Raw genomic sequence first — 20,147 nt, forward strand, 5'->3', positions numbered from 1 at the left:
CAAATGTGAAAATAGCCATGCAAACGTACAAGAAACATGAAAAAATATTTCACCCTCCAAAAGACACCAATAATTCAACGACTACACACAAAGACAGGATGTTGCAGATCTAGCTGATAATTCAGGATAGCTGTTTTGAAGAACACGACGAGCTACAAGAAAACTCAATGATATTAGGAAGGAAAACATGAAATCACCAGAGAGAAATCACAAAAAAGAACCAAATTCTGGAGTTGAAGAATTCAGTGAATGAGATGAAGACTACTATAGCAAGTCTCTGTAGAATAGAGCAGTTGGAAGACAATAAATGACTTCGAGAATACAAATTCTCAAATGATGCAGAAGACCAAAGGGAGAAGGGGGCAGAAAATTTAGTTTGAAAAATAATTGAAAATTCCCCAAACCTGGGGGAAAGGACTTGAACATCCAAAGTCACAGAGTTCACATAGATCACCTTAGTATCTCAATGTGGAAACACCTCCCAGACATGATACAAGGAAACCACCAAAAATCAATCCTAAAGACGGCTGGGGGAGTGTAACTTACAAAGGAAGCCCCATTAGGCTGTCCGCGTATTTCTCAGTGGCAAAACCCTAGAATGACATTCAAAGTCTCAAAAGATAAAAACTTCCAGCCAGAGTTAAACTTTAGCGATGAAGGAGAAAGACTTGCCCAATAGCCAAAGCTGAAAAAATTTATCACCACTAGGTCTTCCCTGCAGAAATGCTAAGAGGAGTTCCTCAGGCTGAAATAAAAAGATGCTAATCAGGGACATGAAACCATCTTTACACTGGTAAAGGTGAAAAATACTCAAATTTAGATAACTCTAATTCTATAAAATGGCATATTAGCCACAACTATATAATATACCGTATTACAGAATTAGAGTTTTCTGAATTTGAGTACTTTTCACCTTTTCTTTTAGGAAAAGAGTATTAAAAATAACTTGCTACTATAATTTGCTGACAGTACACAATATAAAAAGAAATTTGCTGTCAGAAAATATATATGAGTAAAAGATGAATAAAATAGACCCTTTATAGACAAATGAAGATAGGTTGCTATCAGCATAAAATGGACTCTTCCATGTATGAAATGTTTTATGTAAACCTCATGTTAAAAAATTTAGATTCACAAAAAATAAAGGGGAAACCATATATACTACTGTGGAAAATCAATTTACAGAGTTGAAACAGAAGGAGAGGGGAACAGAAGGGAGGCAAGAACTGGGGAAAAGGAACAATGGAAATATAGAACAGGAAGGCAACCAGGAAGATGGCAGTTGTAAATCCCTACATATCAATAACTACTCTAAATGTAAATTGAATTCACCAATCAAAAGGCACAGAATGGCTGGATTAAAAAAATATATATATATGCTCTGTACAAGAGACTCACTTCAGCTTTAACACACATAGGTTTAAAGTGAAGGGATGGAAGAAGATACTACTTGCAAGTGAAAACCAAAAGAGCAGGGATTACTGTACTTGCCCTTAGACCAAACAAACTAAGCCAAAAGTGGTAAGAGACAAAGAAGGTCATTATATAATAAAGGGGGTCACTACAGTCAGATGATAACAATAATCGTAAACTCTATGCATTCAACATTGGAGCACCTAAATATATGAAGCAAATACTAACAAATCTGAATGGAGAAGTGGAGAATAGAATAATAGTAGAGGACTTTAATACTTCACTTAGAGCAATGGGTAAATCATCCAGACAAAATCAACAAGGAAATGTTAGAATTAAATCATACTTTGGACCAAATGGACCGAACGGTCATATAGAACTTTCCATCCAATAGCAACAGAATATATTCTTCCCAAGTACACAAGGAACATTCTCCAGGATAGATTATATGATAGGACACAAAACAAGTCTTAGCAAATTTAAGAAGATTGAAATCTATCTTCTGACCACAATGGTACGCAACTACAAGTCAACAAAAGGAAAGCTGGAAAATCTGTAAATATGTGGAAACAACACAATTCTGAATGAGTGGGGTCAAAGAAGAAATTAAAAGGGAAATAAAATTTATCAACTGAAAATGGAAACAGCAAACCTGTGCAAAAGCAGTTACGAGAGCGAAGTTTAGAATGATAAATGCATATGTTAAGAAGTTAGATCTCAAACAGCCTCACATTACACCTAAAGAGCTATAAAAAGAACAAACTAAGCTCAAAGCTAGAAGGAAGGAAATAAAGATCAGAAATAAGAGACAAGAAAAAAATACAAAAAAAGAAAACATTTTTCAAAAAGATAAATTGACAGACTGTTAGCTAGACTAAGAAAAAAAAGGCAAAATCAGAGATGAAAGAAGAGACATTACAGAAATACATGGGATCCTAAGAGTCTACCATGAACAGTTGCATGCCAACAAATTAAGTAATTGAAGAAATGGATGAGTTCCTAGAAACACAGAATTCACCACGACTGAATCAGAAAGAAACAAAATCTGAACAGATTAATAATAAGAGATTGAATTAGTAATCAAAAGCCTCCTAACAGAAAATTCAAGGATCAACTGGCTTCATTGGCAAACTCTACCAAACGTGAAGAAGAGTTAACAATCCTCAAACTCTTCCAAAAAATTGAAGAGGAGGGAATACTTCTAGGCCAATTCTGTGAGGCCAGCATTACCCTGATATCAAAGCCAGATAAGGACCTACAAGAAAACTAAAGACCCGTATCTCTGATGACTGTAGATCTGCAAATTCTCCACAAAATATTAGCAAACCAAATTCAAGAACACATTAAAAGGATTGTACACCATGACTATGTAGGATTTACCCTGGGATCAAGTGTGGTTCAACATGGGCAAATCAGTTTCATATACCACCATTTAATAGAATGAAAGAAATCACACAGTCACCTGAACAGATGCAGGAAAAGCATTTGACAAAATATCCTTTCATTTTAAGAACTCTACAGACTGGAAACAGAAGGAACATACACAATAAAGGCCATACATGACAAGCCCACACCTAACTTGCTCAGCAGTGAAAAATCAAAAGCTTTCCTCTAAGATTAGGAACAAGACAAAGATGCCCACTCTCACCACTCCTAATACAAGTGTTGGGAACCCTAGCTAAAAGAATTAGGCAAGACAAATAAAAGGCATCCAAATTGGAAATGAAGAAGCAAAAATTTTCTTGCAGTTTATGTTGTATATAGAGAAAATCCCGAAGACTCAAAAAACTATTGGAACTAATCAATAAATTTAGTCAAGTTGCAGGATATAAAATTGACAAATCAGTTGCATTTCTGTAACCATAAGCATCTGAAAAAGAGGTAAAAACTATCCCATTCACAGTAGCATCAAAAACAAAATACCCAGACTAAATTTAACCAAGGCAGGTCTGTACAGCAAACACTACAAGACATCATTGAAAGAAATCAAACCTTACACAAATGGAAAAGGATTCCATGCTTATGGATTGGAAGAATTAATATTGTTAAAACGTCCCCATTACCCAAAGCCATCTATAGATTCAATGCAATCCCTATCAAAGACCCAATGGCATTTTTCACAAACACAGAAACCAAACCAAACAATGACAAAACCCCTAAAAGTTGTATGGAACCAGAAAAGAGCCCAAATTGCCAAAGCAATCATGAGAAGAACAAAGCCAGAGGCATCACACTTCCTGATTTCAAACTATACTACAAAGCTTTGGTAATTGCAACAGCATGGTACTGGCATAAAAACAAGACACACAGACAAGTGGAAGAGAACAGAAAGCCCAGAATTAAACCACTTACATATATGGTCAACTAACATTCAACAAGGCAGCCAGAATAACCCGGTAAGGAAAGGATAGTATTTCAACAAATTGTGTTGGGAAAATGGCATAAACACAGAAAAGTGAAACTGGACCCCTCATCTTATACCACTCACAAAAATTAACTTGAAATAGGTCAAAGATTTAAACCTAAGACCGGATACCATAAAACTCCTAGAAAAAACAAACAACAACAAAAAAACAGGAAAGAAGTTCCTCAATATTGATCTTGGCAATGTTTTTTCTTTTTTTTTTTTTAATGTTTACTTATTTTGAGAGAGAGAGCATGCAAGCAGAGGAGTGGGCAAAGGGAGAGAGAGAATCTGAAGCAGGCTCTGTGCTGTCAGCACGGAGTCCAATGTGGGGCTCAATCCCATGAACCATAAGATCATGACCTGAGCCAAAATCAAGAGTCAGAAGTTCAACCAACCGAGTCACCCAGGTGCCCCAATCCTGGCAATGACTTTTGCATGACACCAAAAGCACAAACAACAAAAGCAAAAATTAACAAGTGGGACTACATCAAATTGAAAAGCTTCTGCACCGCAAAAGAAATCAACAAAATGAAAAGGTACAGAATCGGAGAAAATAGTTTGCAAAGCAGATATTGGGTAAGAGGCTAATATCCAAAATATATAAACATTTTGAGAAAACGCCAAGTGGCGGATGACACTGGTGTTAGTTAGACCTGGAGGGCCTGGGGGCCCTGGAATGGGAGGTCATGGTGGCTTCCACAGAGGCTTGAGCAGCAGCATCCAGGGCTGGGGTTACAGCTATGGTTGGGCCATGGCTAAGACCAAGGCCAACGCGCTTGTGGAGGCAAGGCTGAGGACAAGAAGTGGATCCCCATTACCAAGCTGGGCTGCCTGGTCAAGGACATGAAGATCATGTCCCTGGTGGAGATTTCTCTCTTCTCCCTGCCCATTAAGGAATCTGAGATCATTGACTTTTTTTTTTGTCCTAGGGGCATCCCTCAAGGATGAGGTTTTAAAAATTGTGACTGTTCAAAAGCAAACCCTTGCTCGCCAGTGGACCAGGTTCAAGGTATTTGTTGCCAGCAGAGATTACAATGGACATGCTGTTCTGGGTATTAAGTGCTCGATGGTAGCCACAGCCATCCATGGGGCCATCGTCTTGGCCAGGTTTTCCATTGTCCCTGTATGGCGAGGCTACTGCAGGAACAAGATCCACAAGCCCCACACCATGCCACGCAAGGTGACCTGCTGCTGTGGCTGTGCCAGTGCACCTCATCCCTGCCCAGAGGCACTGGCTTTGTCTCAGCCTCTGTGCCCAAGAAGCTACGATGATGGCTGGTATTTATGACTACTACACCTCAGCCAGGGGCTGCACTGCCACCCTCTGGGCAACTTTGCCAAAGCTGTTTTTGATGCCATTTCCAAGACCTACAGCTCACTTCTGACTGTGTTTACCAAGTCACCTATCAGGAATTCACTGACCGTCTTACAAAGGACCACATCAGAGTCTCTGTGTAGAGAACCCAGGCTCCAACTGTCACCAGCATATAGTTCTATACAAGAAAAATACACACACACACACAATCTGCACACACCCTCACACTACTCAATAATGAAAACCAATCCAAATAAAAAATAGGCATTTTCCCAAAGAAGATTTCAAAATGGCCTAGAGGTTACATGAAAAGATGCTTAACATCATTAATCACAAAATCACAATGAGGTATCACCGCACACCTATTAGAATGGCTGTCCTCAAGAAGACAAGAGAAGCACTGGTGAGAAGGTGCACAAAAAGGAACACTTGTACCCTGTTAGTGGGGTTGTAAACTGCAGCCGCTATGGAAAACAGTTTTGAGGTTCCTCCAAAAAACTAAAAATAGAACTATCAATATGATCCAGCAATTCCACTGTGGGTATATACCCCAAGAAATGAAAACAGGATATTGAAGGTTATGCAATCCCATATTTATTGTAGCATTATTCACAACAGCCATGATACGGAAACAGTTTGAGTATGCCCATCAACTGATGAATGGATAAAGATAATACATACCCATACACAACAGACAATGCAATGTTATTCAGTCACAAGAAGGAAATCCTGCCATTTGTGACAACATGACTAGACCTTGAGGACATGCTGAGTGACATAAGTCAGAGACAAATACTGTATGATATCACTTTTATGTGGAATCTTAAAGCCAAACTCCTAAAAATAGAAAAATAATAGTTACTATGTAGAACTACCAGGTTGGGGGAATAGGAGAGATGTTTACGTGAACGAACTAGCACTAGAAGATCAGCTAAGTCGTAGAGAACTAATGCACAGCATAATGACTGTAGACAACAATATTATAAACATCAAACTTGCTAAGAGACTGACCTTAATTATTCCTACCACAGAAAAGAAATAATTATGTGAGGTGATAAAGATGCTACCTAGCAGTACAATAGATAAGTGTACCAAATCAGTTACGTACACCTTAAATTTACACACTATGTCAAACATTTCAATTAAAAAAAAAAAAACTACTGTACTTGGTTTTGAGCTTTGTGCTAGGCATGTGTATAGTTTATTACACACTAATTTAATTCTTATAACAACTCTGTTATAGATGAGGAAACTATGGCACAGAAAAAATCAAACACAGAAAATGTATATTAAATCCCTGTAAATTAACAAGGGTTACAAATATTGCAAGTAGTTGATCCAAGATTCAAGTCTTTGAACTTATGCTGTTTAATGGAAAATATTAAACATAATGGAATAATTAGTAAGGTGCCTGGTCTTTAAGTTACAGCTTGTAGAGGCAATGAACATATAAACTACTAATCTTGTTAAACTAATAGAGATGTAATAGTGATTATGTAGAGCAAGAGAAATGCCCAGTACTGCCTGTGAGGTTAAGATAGGTTTTAAGGAGATAACTGTGCAGCCTGAGTTTGTCATTTGGATGAGAAGAGGGTGTGCCAGGCAGAGGAAAGAGGAGACACAAAGGCATCCAGATGCACATCGAAGGTACATGTTGAACACAAGTGTGAAATAATGGGGCGTGTTTAGGGAACTACATGTACTCTTAATCTTAGAGGAGCAGAATGTCTATGTGATAGGCCTGAAGGAATGATAGTTGGATAAAACAGAAAGCTGTATGCTGCATATAAAATGGTAGAAATAGAGTTTTAGTTATGGATGTGGTTCCTTTGTGAGTCAGGCGTTGCCTGGTTTTCTTCCCCTTCTCGGCATACACAAGATGGGACTTTTCAAACTCTGTGGTTAGGGACACATGACAAATCCCGCCAACAGAGTAGAGGTAGAAGTGATGTGTCCCTTCTGGGCCCAAGTACACACAGCTAGTACAGGCCCTGCATGGTCTTCACCCTTGCTACAGTGACTGAGAAAGGCCTCACATTCCAGTTAGTGGGTTATAAGACGACAGCTCCATCATCAGCCTGATTCTTTGAGTGTTGGTCTGAAGCAGGTTCCTACCAGTCTGCATTGGACAGATAGCATGAATGAGAAATAATCCTTTTTTTTTTGTTAAGCCACTAAGACTTTTGGATTGTTTAAAATTATATCCAAAGACTTGGATCTGTTTCTGTATAGTCTTTCCTGATCTCTCAATCCGTAAAACCAACTTCACACTGTTCATCTCCACATGAATGCCTCATAGACACCTCAAATGTAATAATGCCCCAAACTGAACTTTGTTCCCTCAAACTTAGGTTTCACTTGTTCTTTATCTTGGTGAAAGATACCAGCATTCATAGTCTGGCCTAAGCTAGAAACTTCAGATTCCTCCTAGACCTTTCTGGCTCTTTCAACCTCCGCATCCAATATTCATTCAGGCAAACTGTTTTATTACCCAGAGAGGGCACATTCACTCAACATCGACTGCTTTTGCACCAGACGTTTCCCTGCTCTTCTCTCTTCCTTCTTACTTCCCAAAACCACAAAGCTAATTCCTACGCATCCTTTAACATCCAGTTCAAATGTCCCCTCCCAGAGGCTTTTCCTCACCTGCCTTGGCTGAGTTAAGTGATATTTGTTTTCTCATAGTGCCGTACGCATAACTCTACTATAGTTTTAACCACTGTTTTTGTGTTTTGATCTGTGATCATGCTCAGCTACCTGACCTTAACTGAAACAAAGGAGGCCATCTCATCTAACTGCTCCAATCTACTCCCCTTTTGACTAATGACCAGATTTTCCCTGTTCCTTCTCTTTTAGAAAGTAATTTTCCCCCTCCTTTCTAGTGCTGATCCCTCATGCTCTCCTCTCTTCAAGGGCTTTCCTCCCAGAATAAATCCATCTTTTGCGTATTTCCCTTTCAATTACAGCCTTCCTCTCAGCCTCCAAACCCACTCAACTCTTCCTCACTTAAAGTCCTTCTCTCAATCTCCCAAATTTCCATCCTTTCCTACACCATATTTTCAAAAATAGGTAACTTCTTCCATTTTTTCTTTCCTACCTCCCAAATTTCCTTTTTTGAAAGAAATTTAGCCTCTATCTCCCAACACTATTCCAACTACTGCCAACAACATTTATCAGATCCAGAAGCTTTTTGTCATAAAACTGGGTTACACTGTGGCCTGAAGAGGTTTTTTTTTTAAGAGAGATCCTTATCTAACTCTACTCCATTTACATTGAAGTCCAAATAAGAACACAACAGAATATTATGCAGTCTGAAATGCTGATGAACCGTGACTGTACTGGTTTTGCTCTTATGCTGAGATTGTGGGCAAAGGAGGAGAAACTTGAAAGGTAAAGCGGCAAAGCCTTAAGGGCAGCTACAAGACTGAATCTAAAATGGCTACTTTGGTTCTGAGTTGCTCAGGATGATCAATAACGTATCCAGGCAATTTCAGAGAGCACCTTCTTCATGAGCAAGATCTCAGAATGCCAAGGGCTCTGTAAGTTGACACTGCAACATGATGGACAGATTGAGAATCTGCTGTTTGTCAGGAAAACTTTCATTTCCACTTCTTAAATGCATTTTGGTGAAAACTCCCTTCACGTGACCGACTTGTGGCGCCTCACTGTTGGAAATGTGCTCTTCACTAGAGGACTTCTCAGGAAGAAGTATTAAGGGCTGATGGTATTTGTGTGCAAACAGAATAATTAATCATGAGTTACAGATCATTATTTTAAAGTGATTTCAAAGATATGTTTTATACTTGTTTTTCTAATATACTATTATATTTGCCATCTAGGAACAAGATGTAGCAAAGTATGTTCACGTTTGGAATGTGTTTTACTCTCTCAGCCAGTTGCCACCACTTAGACCACCACAAGGACCCCCAAAAACTGACGCAGAAGTCCTGCCTCTCAGGTCTCCACACAAGGGATCTGTCTCCAGAATGTACTGAATTTCTTCAAGTTCATACGTTTTGATGCCTTTTGCCACACGTCAAAGTAAAGAGATGGTTGAAAGTTAATCGATGGTACAAAGATCAATGAAAAACAAGCAGGAGATCAGAGTATAAGAGACTCTCACAGCTGTCTCTTCTCTTTTTCTCTGGGGAACTACTTCAGAGCATAAACCTGGAATTAAATCCTAACTCTGATACTCAGGAGTAATGAGCTCATATAAAACTCTGTATAATCTCAAGGATTTTAGGTTCCTCATCTGCAAAATGAGGAGGGATATCTTCCTACCGTTCAGGGTTGTAGTATGATGTAGTTTATGTAAAATACCTGGCGGTACTTAGTACTTTTATCTTTCCTTCCATGTTTATAATTGCTTTCTTCCCATATGTATATCTCATCTATGTTGCTAGAAAAAGACAGCTCTTTTCAAGTATTATGGACACAATAAGTTACATTAAAAACAGTATTATGGACACGTTCATTATTCACTTACTGGGTAAGAGATATACATTAAGACCCCTCCAATAGAAGCAATACAGCCAGAGAAGTGACTAGCCTTGGATATCTGTTACCATCTCCTGGGAATTAGTCATGACAAAGTCAAGAAATTACTCCACAGGTTGAGCAGCAGAGAATCTAACAACATGCATCTTTCTTTTCCAACCTGTCACTGTTTTGAGGTATGTCAACACAAACAGTTGCATATTCAGAGTCTGGCATAGGCTGGTGGGTGCTTGGTAAATGTTCAATAAATGAATCTAGAGGACACTGCCCTAAAAAGGTGCTCTGGTTAACAAAATTCAGATTAGAGAAGTTCCTATTATTGACAAATTTATAATGCTCTTCTAAATATTTCTCAAACAGTGGTTCTTAGAATATTTGCTCAGAATTGCTTGAGAATCTTGAGTCCAAGGGGCTGGGAACTTAACTTTTAAAATGTCTCTTCTAATTCTTAGGCAAGTTGGAATATACAACCCAATATGCCAGAAGGCAAGTTGTGCAATTACTAATATCTGAGTTGCACAAGCATTGTAAGTGAACTAAACTACTCAAGACCCTCTGAATAAAGTATTGTGGAGGATAAGTAAAAAGGACAGTTTCTGATTTTAATGAGCTTATGACTAATTTGGAAGAAACAAAATAAAACCAAGTTCCAGAAGCTCTAGTAGGGGAAACAAAAGCATCAACGCAATGTTTGAGTGTCAAAGTTATTACAAGCGCCAAGAGGAATAAATCAAGAACATTTTCAGGAAAAAGTAAAGTCTAAGCCAGGTTTTTGAACAGACTTGGGTGGATGAGAAGAAAGAGCTCAGTATGATTAAATTACTTTTCTGCGGAATTTTCAATATCAGAAAGCAATACAAACCTAGTGATAATAACTCTGCTGCTGGAAGCTTCATTGTGTAGCAGGCAGAAGCCAGACAGGAAACTCAGGAACCAAACTGACTTGGTTTTCTGTTTTTCCTTAGGGTTTAAATAGTGACCTGTCAAATCCAAAAACTGCTAAAAATTGAACCTTACTGGCTACCTTACATTTGATCTCTTTTATGTCAGCTTCTTACCTGAAAACGGACCAAATATTTACTATAATTAATCAGTGGGTTGGGAGGAACAATTTTAATCCTAATTCATATGTGTGTGAAGACAAGGGCAAAGATTCAACTAGAATGGTTATAATAAAACAAAAAAAAAAAAAAAAAAAACAAAACAGACAGACAATAACAAATGTTGATAAGGATGTGGAAGAATTAGGAAGTATACATATTGCTGATGGGAATGCAAAATGATGCGGTTGCTTTGGAAGAGTTTGGCAGTTCTTCAAAAAGTTAAACAGTGTTACCATATGACCCAACAATTCCACTCCTAGTATTATACCCAAGAAAACTGAAAACATGTTCACACAAAATCCTGTACACACATGTTGATATCATTTATAATAGCCAAAAATGTGAGAACCCACAGGTCTGTCAACTGATGATAAACAAAAATGTGTTATAACCATACAAAATATTATTATTCACCCATAAAAAGCATTAAGTACTGATATATACTACTCCATGGATGAACCTTGAAAACACTAAGTGAAAAGAAGCCATACATAAAAAGCCACATATTATATGAATTTTATGTGAAATGCCCAGAAAGGACAAATCCATTCAAACAGAAAGTAGCTTTAGTTGTTGCCAGGAGCTAAGAAGACCATGAGGGATGGGGGTCGTGGGGGGACCACTGGGGAGATGGGAACTGGTTGCTAGTGGATACAGGGTTTCTTTTGGGGGTGATGAAAATGTCCTAGTATTAGGTAATGGTTAGGGTTGTATAACCTTGTGAATATACTAAACAGTACTGAATTTTACACATTAAAAATGTTACAATATGTGAACTGTATCTCAATTTTTAAAATTGAAGGAAAAAAAAAAGCAAACCACTCAATTCAAATAATAAGTTACAGGTAAACTCTGGGGTCCTCCAATCAATCCAAACTGGCCACCCCTTTAAGCTTGTCAAGATTTTACCAAAAGGAATAAAAGGTGAAGATGGAAGACTCCTTAGACTGGAAACAAGGTAAGGATGTCTCTTTTACCAGTCCTATTTAATATCTTACTAGAGATTTAAGTCAATAGGTCCAAAAAAATAAAAAAATGTTGCTAATGGCATCTAGATTGGAAAGAAGGATATAAAACTATTTGCAGAGACATGATTGTCTATGCAGAAAAATCCTATGGCTGTACTTAAACTCTTTAGAGTTAATAAATGACTTACAAGTTTGTAGGATTCAAGAACAATCTACAAAAATCAATTGTATTTCTATATAATCAGAAATTGAGTATTTAAAATTGAGTATTTCTAACAATCAGAAATTGAGATTTAAAAAAAATCCGTATACTGAAAACTACAAAGCACTATTGAAAGAAATTTAAAAACTTAATAATAAATGGATAAGCCATGTTCATGAATCAAAAGATTCACTATGGTTAAGATGCCTATTTCCCCCAAATGGATCTATAAATTCAATGGAATCACAATAAAAATCCCAGCAGGCTTTCTGGTAGCAATCTAGAAATTCCAATAGAGAGGTAGCATTCAGATCAATGGGAAAGGATCGATTATTTAAAAAATAAACAAAACTTCACAAAAACAGCTTTCCATTGGAAGAAAATAAGATTGGACTTCTACATTATAGTAAACAAATTCAAGACAGATTAAAGCAAATGTAAAAAATTTAAAAATCTCACAAGAGGGGGCGCCTGGGTGGCTCAGATGGTTAAGTGTTCAACTCTTGATTTCAGCTCAGGTCACCATCTCACGGTTTGTGAAATCAAGCCCTGTGTCAGGCTCTGGGCTCTGCACTGACAGTACAGAGCCTGCTTGGGATTCTTTCTCTCCCCCTCTCTCTGCTTCTTCCCGGCCTGCATGCTTCCGGTCTCAAAATAAACATTAAAAAAAAAAATCTTCCAAGAAACCTAGGAGACTGTAAGTATAATTTAGGAGCAAAGGAGACCTTAACTATGATGGGAAGTTCTGAAATATAAAATTAGATAATAGAACTTTCATATAGCAAAATTGTGTGTGTGTGTGTGTGTGTGTGTGTGAAAAGTGTGTATGAGAAGCCTCTGAACTATCTTTGCAACTTATCTTTACAGTCTAGAAACATTCCAAGTAAATTTAAAATAAAATGCACAGCAGGGGCACCTGGGTGGCTCAGTCTGTTGAGCATCCGACTCTTGATTTCAGCTCAGGTCATGTTCTTATGGTTTGTGAGTTCAAGCCCCACATTGGCTCCATGCTAACAGTGCCGAGTCTGCTTGGGATTCTCTCTCTCCCTCTCTGCTCCTCCCTCCTTGTGCATGTGCACTCTATCAAAATAAACAAATAAACTTAAAAGAAAGATTCAACCTAATAAAATTCTACATTGTTTATACCATGTGCAGCAAAAAAAGTTAATGAAGCAAATGGTCAAATAATAGACTTGGACAAAAATATAACCTGTAACAAAAAACTACTAATAGTTATATACAATGCATAGATAATTATAATAACTGTAAATATATAATAGCTATGATAAAGATCCCTTTCAAACTGAATAAAGAGAAAACCCCCTCCAAAAACAGGCAAAAGATATAAAAGTCAGTTTAGAAAACAGTACATCAAATACCACCAATTCTCCTCCTACAAAAAGATATACAAATTCACTAGTGACCAGGGATACATAAACATAAAATCAAATAATACATATTCCTTTATGCCAAATAGTCTTGTAAAAACTATAAAGCTCTAATATTTACTATTGGTTGAATGCAGGGGTTGAAAGGGGACTCACCTATTGTTAGTGGAACTGTAAATATTGATGGCCTTTTTTAAAAAAGGGAATTTGATAACCTTATTAAATTTAAAACTACATAGACTTTGCAACCTAGACATCGGAAATCCATGAAACTATCTCCCATAATTAAAACTACCAGAAAATAAGGACTTATATAATATGAGGGGCTGCCTGCACACTTTTGTAGAGGAGTGGGGCGGGGTGGGAAACAAAAGAGCCAAAGGGAATGCCCATCATATGCAGCCATTAAAAAGAATGAGTTGGAGCTGTACCAGTTGACTTGGACTAATTTCTGTAAGATATTGAGAAAATCAAGAAAATGATCAATGTATATATGCATTGTGCATGACCATGTAGCATGGAGAAAACTATGCTATCATACATACTTGCTCCTTTGCAGGGGTTATGGGGGAAGGTAATGGAGAAAGGAGGGGCTGAGAAAAGGTGGAGCAAAGAAAAAAGGGGAAGAAGGGAAAAAAGGGCTGAAAGGGAAAGTAAATTCTTTTCTGTGCATTCTCTGAGACATCAGTTTGCACATTACCTCTCTAAATCAACAAATCTCTTTATCCAGCTAAAGTATCATATTTCCTGTAATAAATGAACATACAACAAAAAGCCCCCAAAAGCAAAATTAAAATGCCTTGGCTAAACCAACCCTGAAAAATGCTGTTCCAGTTGATGAGGGAAACAAAGGCAGGAGAGCTGCAAATCTCCTTGCAGCTTGCAGCCCACAGACAGACACCAGAAACATGCAGGGTGTGCCTTCCTCAAAGAAATCACGGCTGCCTTCATGTTTTATTAAAAACTAAAAATGACCTTAACAGCAGCTGCCCCTCAAGGTCCTGAAACCCTGTTTCAAAGTATCTTAGAAACTTTCTCTCTATCCCCATTCCCTCCACAAACTTAAAAATATATAATCAGTCACTCCTCACAACCCTAGTGCAGCTCCTTCTCCCCACGGGTCCTGTCCCTGTGCTAAAATAAAATCACCTTTTTGCACCAAAAATGTCTCAAGAATTCTTTCTTGGCTGTTTGCTCACGAACGCAAAACTTCCAAATTTCATCATAGTGGCTGTCATACACCTACATTTATGAACGTACGTGATATAAAACCTTATTAAAAGTGACTGCTTTTTCAGTCACTGTCTTTGTTTCCAAAAACTTGTTCTAACAATGTAATGAAGAGACTGGTCACCAACTCTGAGGCCTAAGCCCACAAACATTCTCATTGCCGCCGCTCAGTTATTCTGTCCCATCATAGCAAGCTTATCCTCAATCTCCTCTTCAAATATAAAGTACTTATTAGTACATAACTTATAGCAAAAAGAAGACATGGTCCTTATCCTCAAGAGCCTATGGTTTCTTTCTTTCTAAGATTTCTCTTGTCCCAGTATTCTGAATTCAGAATTTGGAGGCACTTGGTATACCTGTGCTATGAAGCATCTAAGTTTTACCTCCTCCATGCTGGATAAAAGGTAGTTGAAATAGGTGTTCCAATTATTAGGCAAAAGGCTGGAAAGAAAAACAATAAAAGCAAAACTGTTATTACCATAGAGCCAGAAAAATTCACAGATTCTAGGATTAGTAAACTCTTACAGAAGAAAGCCTGCCACTCCTTACTGCTCATATTATATCGATAAAGATGAACTGCTTCTCAAGCTGAAAATCTCATTTTCTATATTAAAAAATAATTCACAATGCCCAGATAGCCTTAACAACAATTTTTACCAGACATTCAAAAAAGATATAATTCCAATCCTATGCACTCTGATACTGAAGTTTATTCCAGAAGGTTTGTATAATATTTGAAAAATCAAGTTCATATTTTAACCATATTAACCATAACCATATTAACCCTTAAAGGAATAAATCACAATTACATGACAGATGTCCCTTCCAATAGCAGTCAATAAAATTCAACATATTTCTCAAGGTAAAAACTCTTGGTAAACTAAAAGACAACTTAATAAATTTGATAAAGGGCATCTACAAATTTATCCACACAAATATCATACTTAATGGTTGTTATTCAGCACCTTACACTTGAAGTCCTAGCCAGTGCAAATGAGCCAGAAAACGAAATACATGATAGAAAGATCAAAGGGGAAGAAACAAAACCGTTTGAATCCTGGCTTTGCCACTTACCAGCCATGTCACCCTGGACAAAATACTTAACTCTGTGCCTCTGTTTCCTCATCTATAAAACGGGGACAATAAATACCTCCTTCAGAGAGTTGTCTGAAGAATAAATAAGTTAATATTTTAAAAGTATGTAGAAAGTGTTGGACAATTCAGAGCACTGTAAAAATGTTAGATAAAAAAATAAATTATTCACACGTGACGACTGTGTACACAGAAATGTCAAAGAAGCTTAACTATTGGAATTAAAAGCTATATTCCCTAGATGTGAAATTACACAAAAATCAGCTGTATTTATATTTACTATCAGTAACAAACAGAAAATGGCATTGAAGAAAATATAAAGTTCCCCAGGAATAAAATTTAACAGAACACACAAAAGACCTCTACAGGGATAATTATAGACCCAATGTAACCCCAACTAAAACTGGCGGAATTCAACGTTACTCTAAAGTGGTTATGGAAATGTAAAGTGTCAAGAATAGTCAACACACTCTCCAAGAAAAACAAGGTGGCAGATTTGTCTTACTAGATGTCAAATACCAAGACTGATGTCTAAATAGTCCATTAACTCACCTGGGAGAAGATCTCTTTCTGCAATGCTCATCCATTTGGTTTGGATCTTTTAGATCTTTACACTAATGTTATCTAAGCAGAAATGCTCTGTATAAAACAGCACTACCCAATACCTCTAGTCCCTTTATTCCACACTTCATGTTTTTCATAACACCCATCATCTGACACCATTTTAAGCTATGTGTATGTTTTTCATGTCTCTCTCCCCCAACTATAGTATAAGGCCATTGAAGCCACAGTGTCTGATACAATGCTGTATCTCCAGTCTACTTTGTTATTTAGTTGAATTGGCAGGAATCCCAAAAATTCTGACTAGCATATGAAATACAATGATTAAATTTGAACTAAATTTAAAACCTGCAAACTCCCCTTCACTATTCATCTATTAAATGATGGTTACCAAAACACTGTAACTCTCCCCAAGTTTACAATACTATTCTGAGCATTCAAAACCCACCAGTATGTAAACATTGGCTTTTAGCAATGATAACTCATGCTTCAATAAGGGAAATAAATAAAACAAGCCTATTAAAAGGAACCATATAAAACGTAGCCCTGAGAATCCTAATGACTCTTGCTATAAAGGCAAAATAATCAGAGAACAGGAGGTTAGGTATTTTGCTCATGTAGGAATTAATAGCTAGGATGGTTTTCAACATATATTTTACCCTTTGGTGGTCAAAGTTTACATTTAACTAGACAATATGCTGTGGAAAGTCTTACATATTTACAAATTAACTCAATTTGCGGTGAAAATAATAGTGATGGACTGTGTAAATTTACCATAAAAGCAGATTCAGTGCTCCGAGGCTGGGAATTTGTACATTTAAGAGAATCCCATTAAACTGGTGGTCTACATAACCAACAGTAGAGTAATGCCATTATAATCTTTGTATTCTTCTCTCTCACTACTCTGTGACTTTTCCCCTGTAGGCCTTAAAAAAAGCAAACTACAAATGGTCTTACAAAGATTTTGGTGAGTTAAGGCCTGCTTGAACGCTGGAGTATTCTCGTGTTCTCAGAGTTGAGCTCTAGGGGAATTTGGCTTGGTCCTAAATTAATCCAAGTGTGAAGGATCCGTGGGAGATGAAGGAACTTCTGAAACCAGTGGAAAGGTTTAGACCATTTTTTTCAAGTGAGACTGGGGCAGTACTTGTTGAGGGCACAACCAGAAGTGGAGTGAGGTACACTGAATGCACTGACCTCCTCTGTGGCACCACTTTTGCCGTATTCCTCCAAAACTCGTTTCACTTTCCATTTAATCTTCGGTCTTTTACAGAAATGTCAAGAAGGTGGGCAACATATGCATACATATTAGTTTCATTATTAACTATGTAACAGGAAATTTAAACAATTACCAATGCATTTTTTAGAGGCTACGAGGATGGAAAGCATTTGATTACAATTACTAGCTTAAATTTAAATGGCTCTAGTTTCATGGTCTTATGTGGCCAGAGAAAATCTTAGAATAGTCTTTTAAGATCTTTTTACTTTTCTGTTAAGATGAGGATTTATAATACGTATCTTTTCACATTTAATGATAGATCCCAATTCACTTTAAAAAATAAAATATGTTGATGAATAAAGCAGCTTCTTTCTAGAGGAAAGGCAAGTATCAGACATGAAGAAAGGACAGTTTCTAACATTGTTTGTTGAGAATTTCAGCAGATGCTTCCTTTTGGGCTGAGACTAGGATACAGAATCATCTCAATAGCTTGCAAGATCTATAAATACCTGCCATATAGCAAATAAGTATTCTTGTTCTTATAAAAACACTTGCAAACGAACCATAAAGCAGCAATACATTAGTATTTACATTTATTTAATGTATGCAGTTTACACACTCACTGTTGAACAAAATTGGAATGCAAACAAATATACAAATACCATAATAAGTATTATCAAATAAAATAACTGGCACTAGTGTTATAAGCATATTAATGGACCTGGTGAGAACAAGTGATGGAAGAAGACTGCAGCCCAGGGCATTTTTCTTTTTATCAAAAGAAAACGCTCAGTAGCACCATAATGGTAATACTTAACAGAAACACTTAAGATGGAACATTTCAACTGCTATCATTGAGGTTAACCTGTTTTATATAACAGTATAGGCAGTATTTTGGCCAACTTCTGTTTATGTCAGCTGACCACCCTCCATAAACAAAAGCAAAAGAAAGTAAAGCCAGCCATACATGGATCCCCTCCTCAGTACTTGGTACAAACTCTGCACCGTGCTTTGAGCTCATGATCAGAGAAGATACGCATGTGTTAAAAACTGAGGTTATGTAATCACTGAAGCCTGAGTGTGTCTTTGGTAGGCTAATACTTTTTCAGCGTTGTTATTATTAATCATGTTTATCTATCTTGTATTTGTCTACATAATCCAAAGTGGCTAGAGAGGACACTATGGAAAACAATATAGCAAAATCTTCAAACAACTAGGCCCTTAAAATCCAGTCTATTCCAAAGGCACCAAGAATCAATGGGGTGCAAATGTCCCCTTGGTAGAAGGTGACTTTTTTGTAATACTTATAAACTAATGGAATTGTATTTTGTAGTTTTATAGACCTTATTTGGTGCTGTCAGTATACTTAATTACCTACTTTTACACTTTGCTTCTAAGATGGCAACAGCAAGATGCAAGATATAGAGAGAGTACCAGGTATTTCTATTTCAAAGTTGTGCAAAAACTGCCACAATCTTGCTCAAAGTGTCTAAGTATCCAAATGGTAGCAAATGGGCTGCATTAAGCTTTATATATCCACATTGCATATGAAGAAAAAAAATGAAATTTATACCCAGTTATGAACAGAAATGTTACAAAGAGGATCATATACTGAGAGTAACCTGCAAAGTTCTTTAAACAGTATCCTTTAGTGGTTTCAATAAAATGTCACTAACCACTTATCCCTAAGCCTCAAGTTTTCTTCATAAGAATGTTTCTAATTGCATTAGTACTTTATACTGATTATAAATTAAGCCAAATTTCTATCTAAATACACAGTATGTGCTTCAAGCATTGTTTTGTGGTGAACACACAAAACATACTTCTCTTAAGAATTATTGTCCTTACAATAATGCACTTTTTAAAGCCTTCATTTCATAGTTTGGTAATTAAGAGCCACATGAAACACAATGCTTTGCTGAACACAGAAAATGTATCTGCATTAGATTATGCAACCTGGCATTTGCTGGTAACTTGAAACTTAAAGTAGTCACATGTAGTTCAACCAGCTCCAAACAAGGTTGTTCAGTGGTAATTAATTTGCAGCATTTATAGGCCTAAATTTCAGTCTGAATTGCAACTTTTAATTCCATTGTCTGATGTGAGTGGTTATTATTTGTTTCTTTTAGTGCATCACCAAAATATAAATCAACATTGGGTTTTATTCCATTGTTACCATGTTCTTCAGCAATATGATTCAACTGTGGAACTTCTGAACACGAAGCAGTTTTGGTAAGCACAGAGATGCTACACTGATGTGGAGAATTTTCCAGACGGTCATTTTCTACCTCAGGAAGAATGTTAACAGTAGCAAAGCGGGCATGATAATCATTGGAACCATGACTACAAGAAGTTTTCATGCTTTCTAGGTCAGAACAACTAAATTCAGAAAAATGACTAGAGTGCGAATCCGCTACAGATGGCATACTGTCACTCAGGGATGGAGCCTCAAATTCACTTGAGTTCGTGCTTTGCTGTTCTAACAACTGTGCATCCATGTCCTCTCTGGTCTCATTTATCTTCATGGTACTCTTTTTCCTCAATTTACCACTTTTTGCTTTCTTTCCTGCTGTTGCTTCTTTGGACCACTTGGTGGCACCGGATTTACCTTCAGGCAAACCACTGGATGAACCACCAGGATGACTCCGAGCGGCGCTGCCATCCTCCACGCTACTACTTCCGCTGTTGTGCCTGAATTTAGATGGCTTTGATTCAATATCTACTTGCACCTCCAGACTGTTGCCTTCTCTGG

At 37.2% G+C, this 20,147-nt stretch overlaps 1 protein-coding gene and 1 pseudogene across 2 annotated transcripts in view; one reads left to right on the plus strand and one right to left on the minus strand.

Moving 5' to 3' along the window:
* The first annotated feature begins 4,359 nt into the window (after positions 1 to 4,359).
* LOC122210769 lies at positions 4,360 to 5,354 on the plus strand (annotated as a pseudogene).
* A 12,617-nt stretch (positions 5,355 to 17,971) lies between these two features.
* The window catches only part of RNF19A (ring finger protein 19A, RBR E3 ubiquitin protein ligase), a 55,708-nt gene continuing 53,532 nt past the window's right edge, over positions 17,972 to 20,147 (minus strand). For both annotated transcript variants that reach the window (XM_042923190.1, XM_042923192.1), the window contains exon 10: positions 17,972 to 20,143. In XM_042923190.1, the coding sequence (XP_042779124.1) occupies positions 19,453 to 20,143 (691 nt within the window). In that variant the 3' untranslated portion in view covers positions 17,972 to 19,452. The remainder of the gene's footprint in view (positions 20,144 to 20,147) is intronic.

This window comes from Panthera leo, chromosome F2 (assembly GCF_018350215.1).
Source record: "Panthera leo isolate Ple1 chromosome F2, P.leo_Ple1_pat1.1, whole genome shotgun sequence".
Taxonomy (NCBI): domain Eukaryota; kingdom Metazoa; phylum Chordata; class Mammalia; order Carnivora; family Felidae; genus Panthera; species Panthera leo.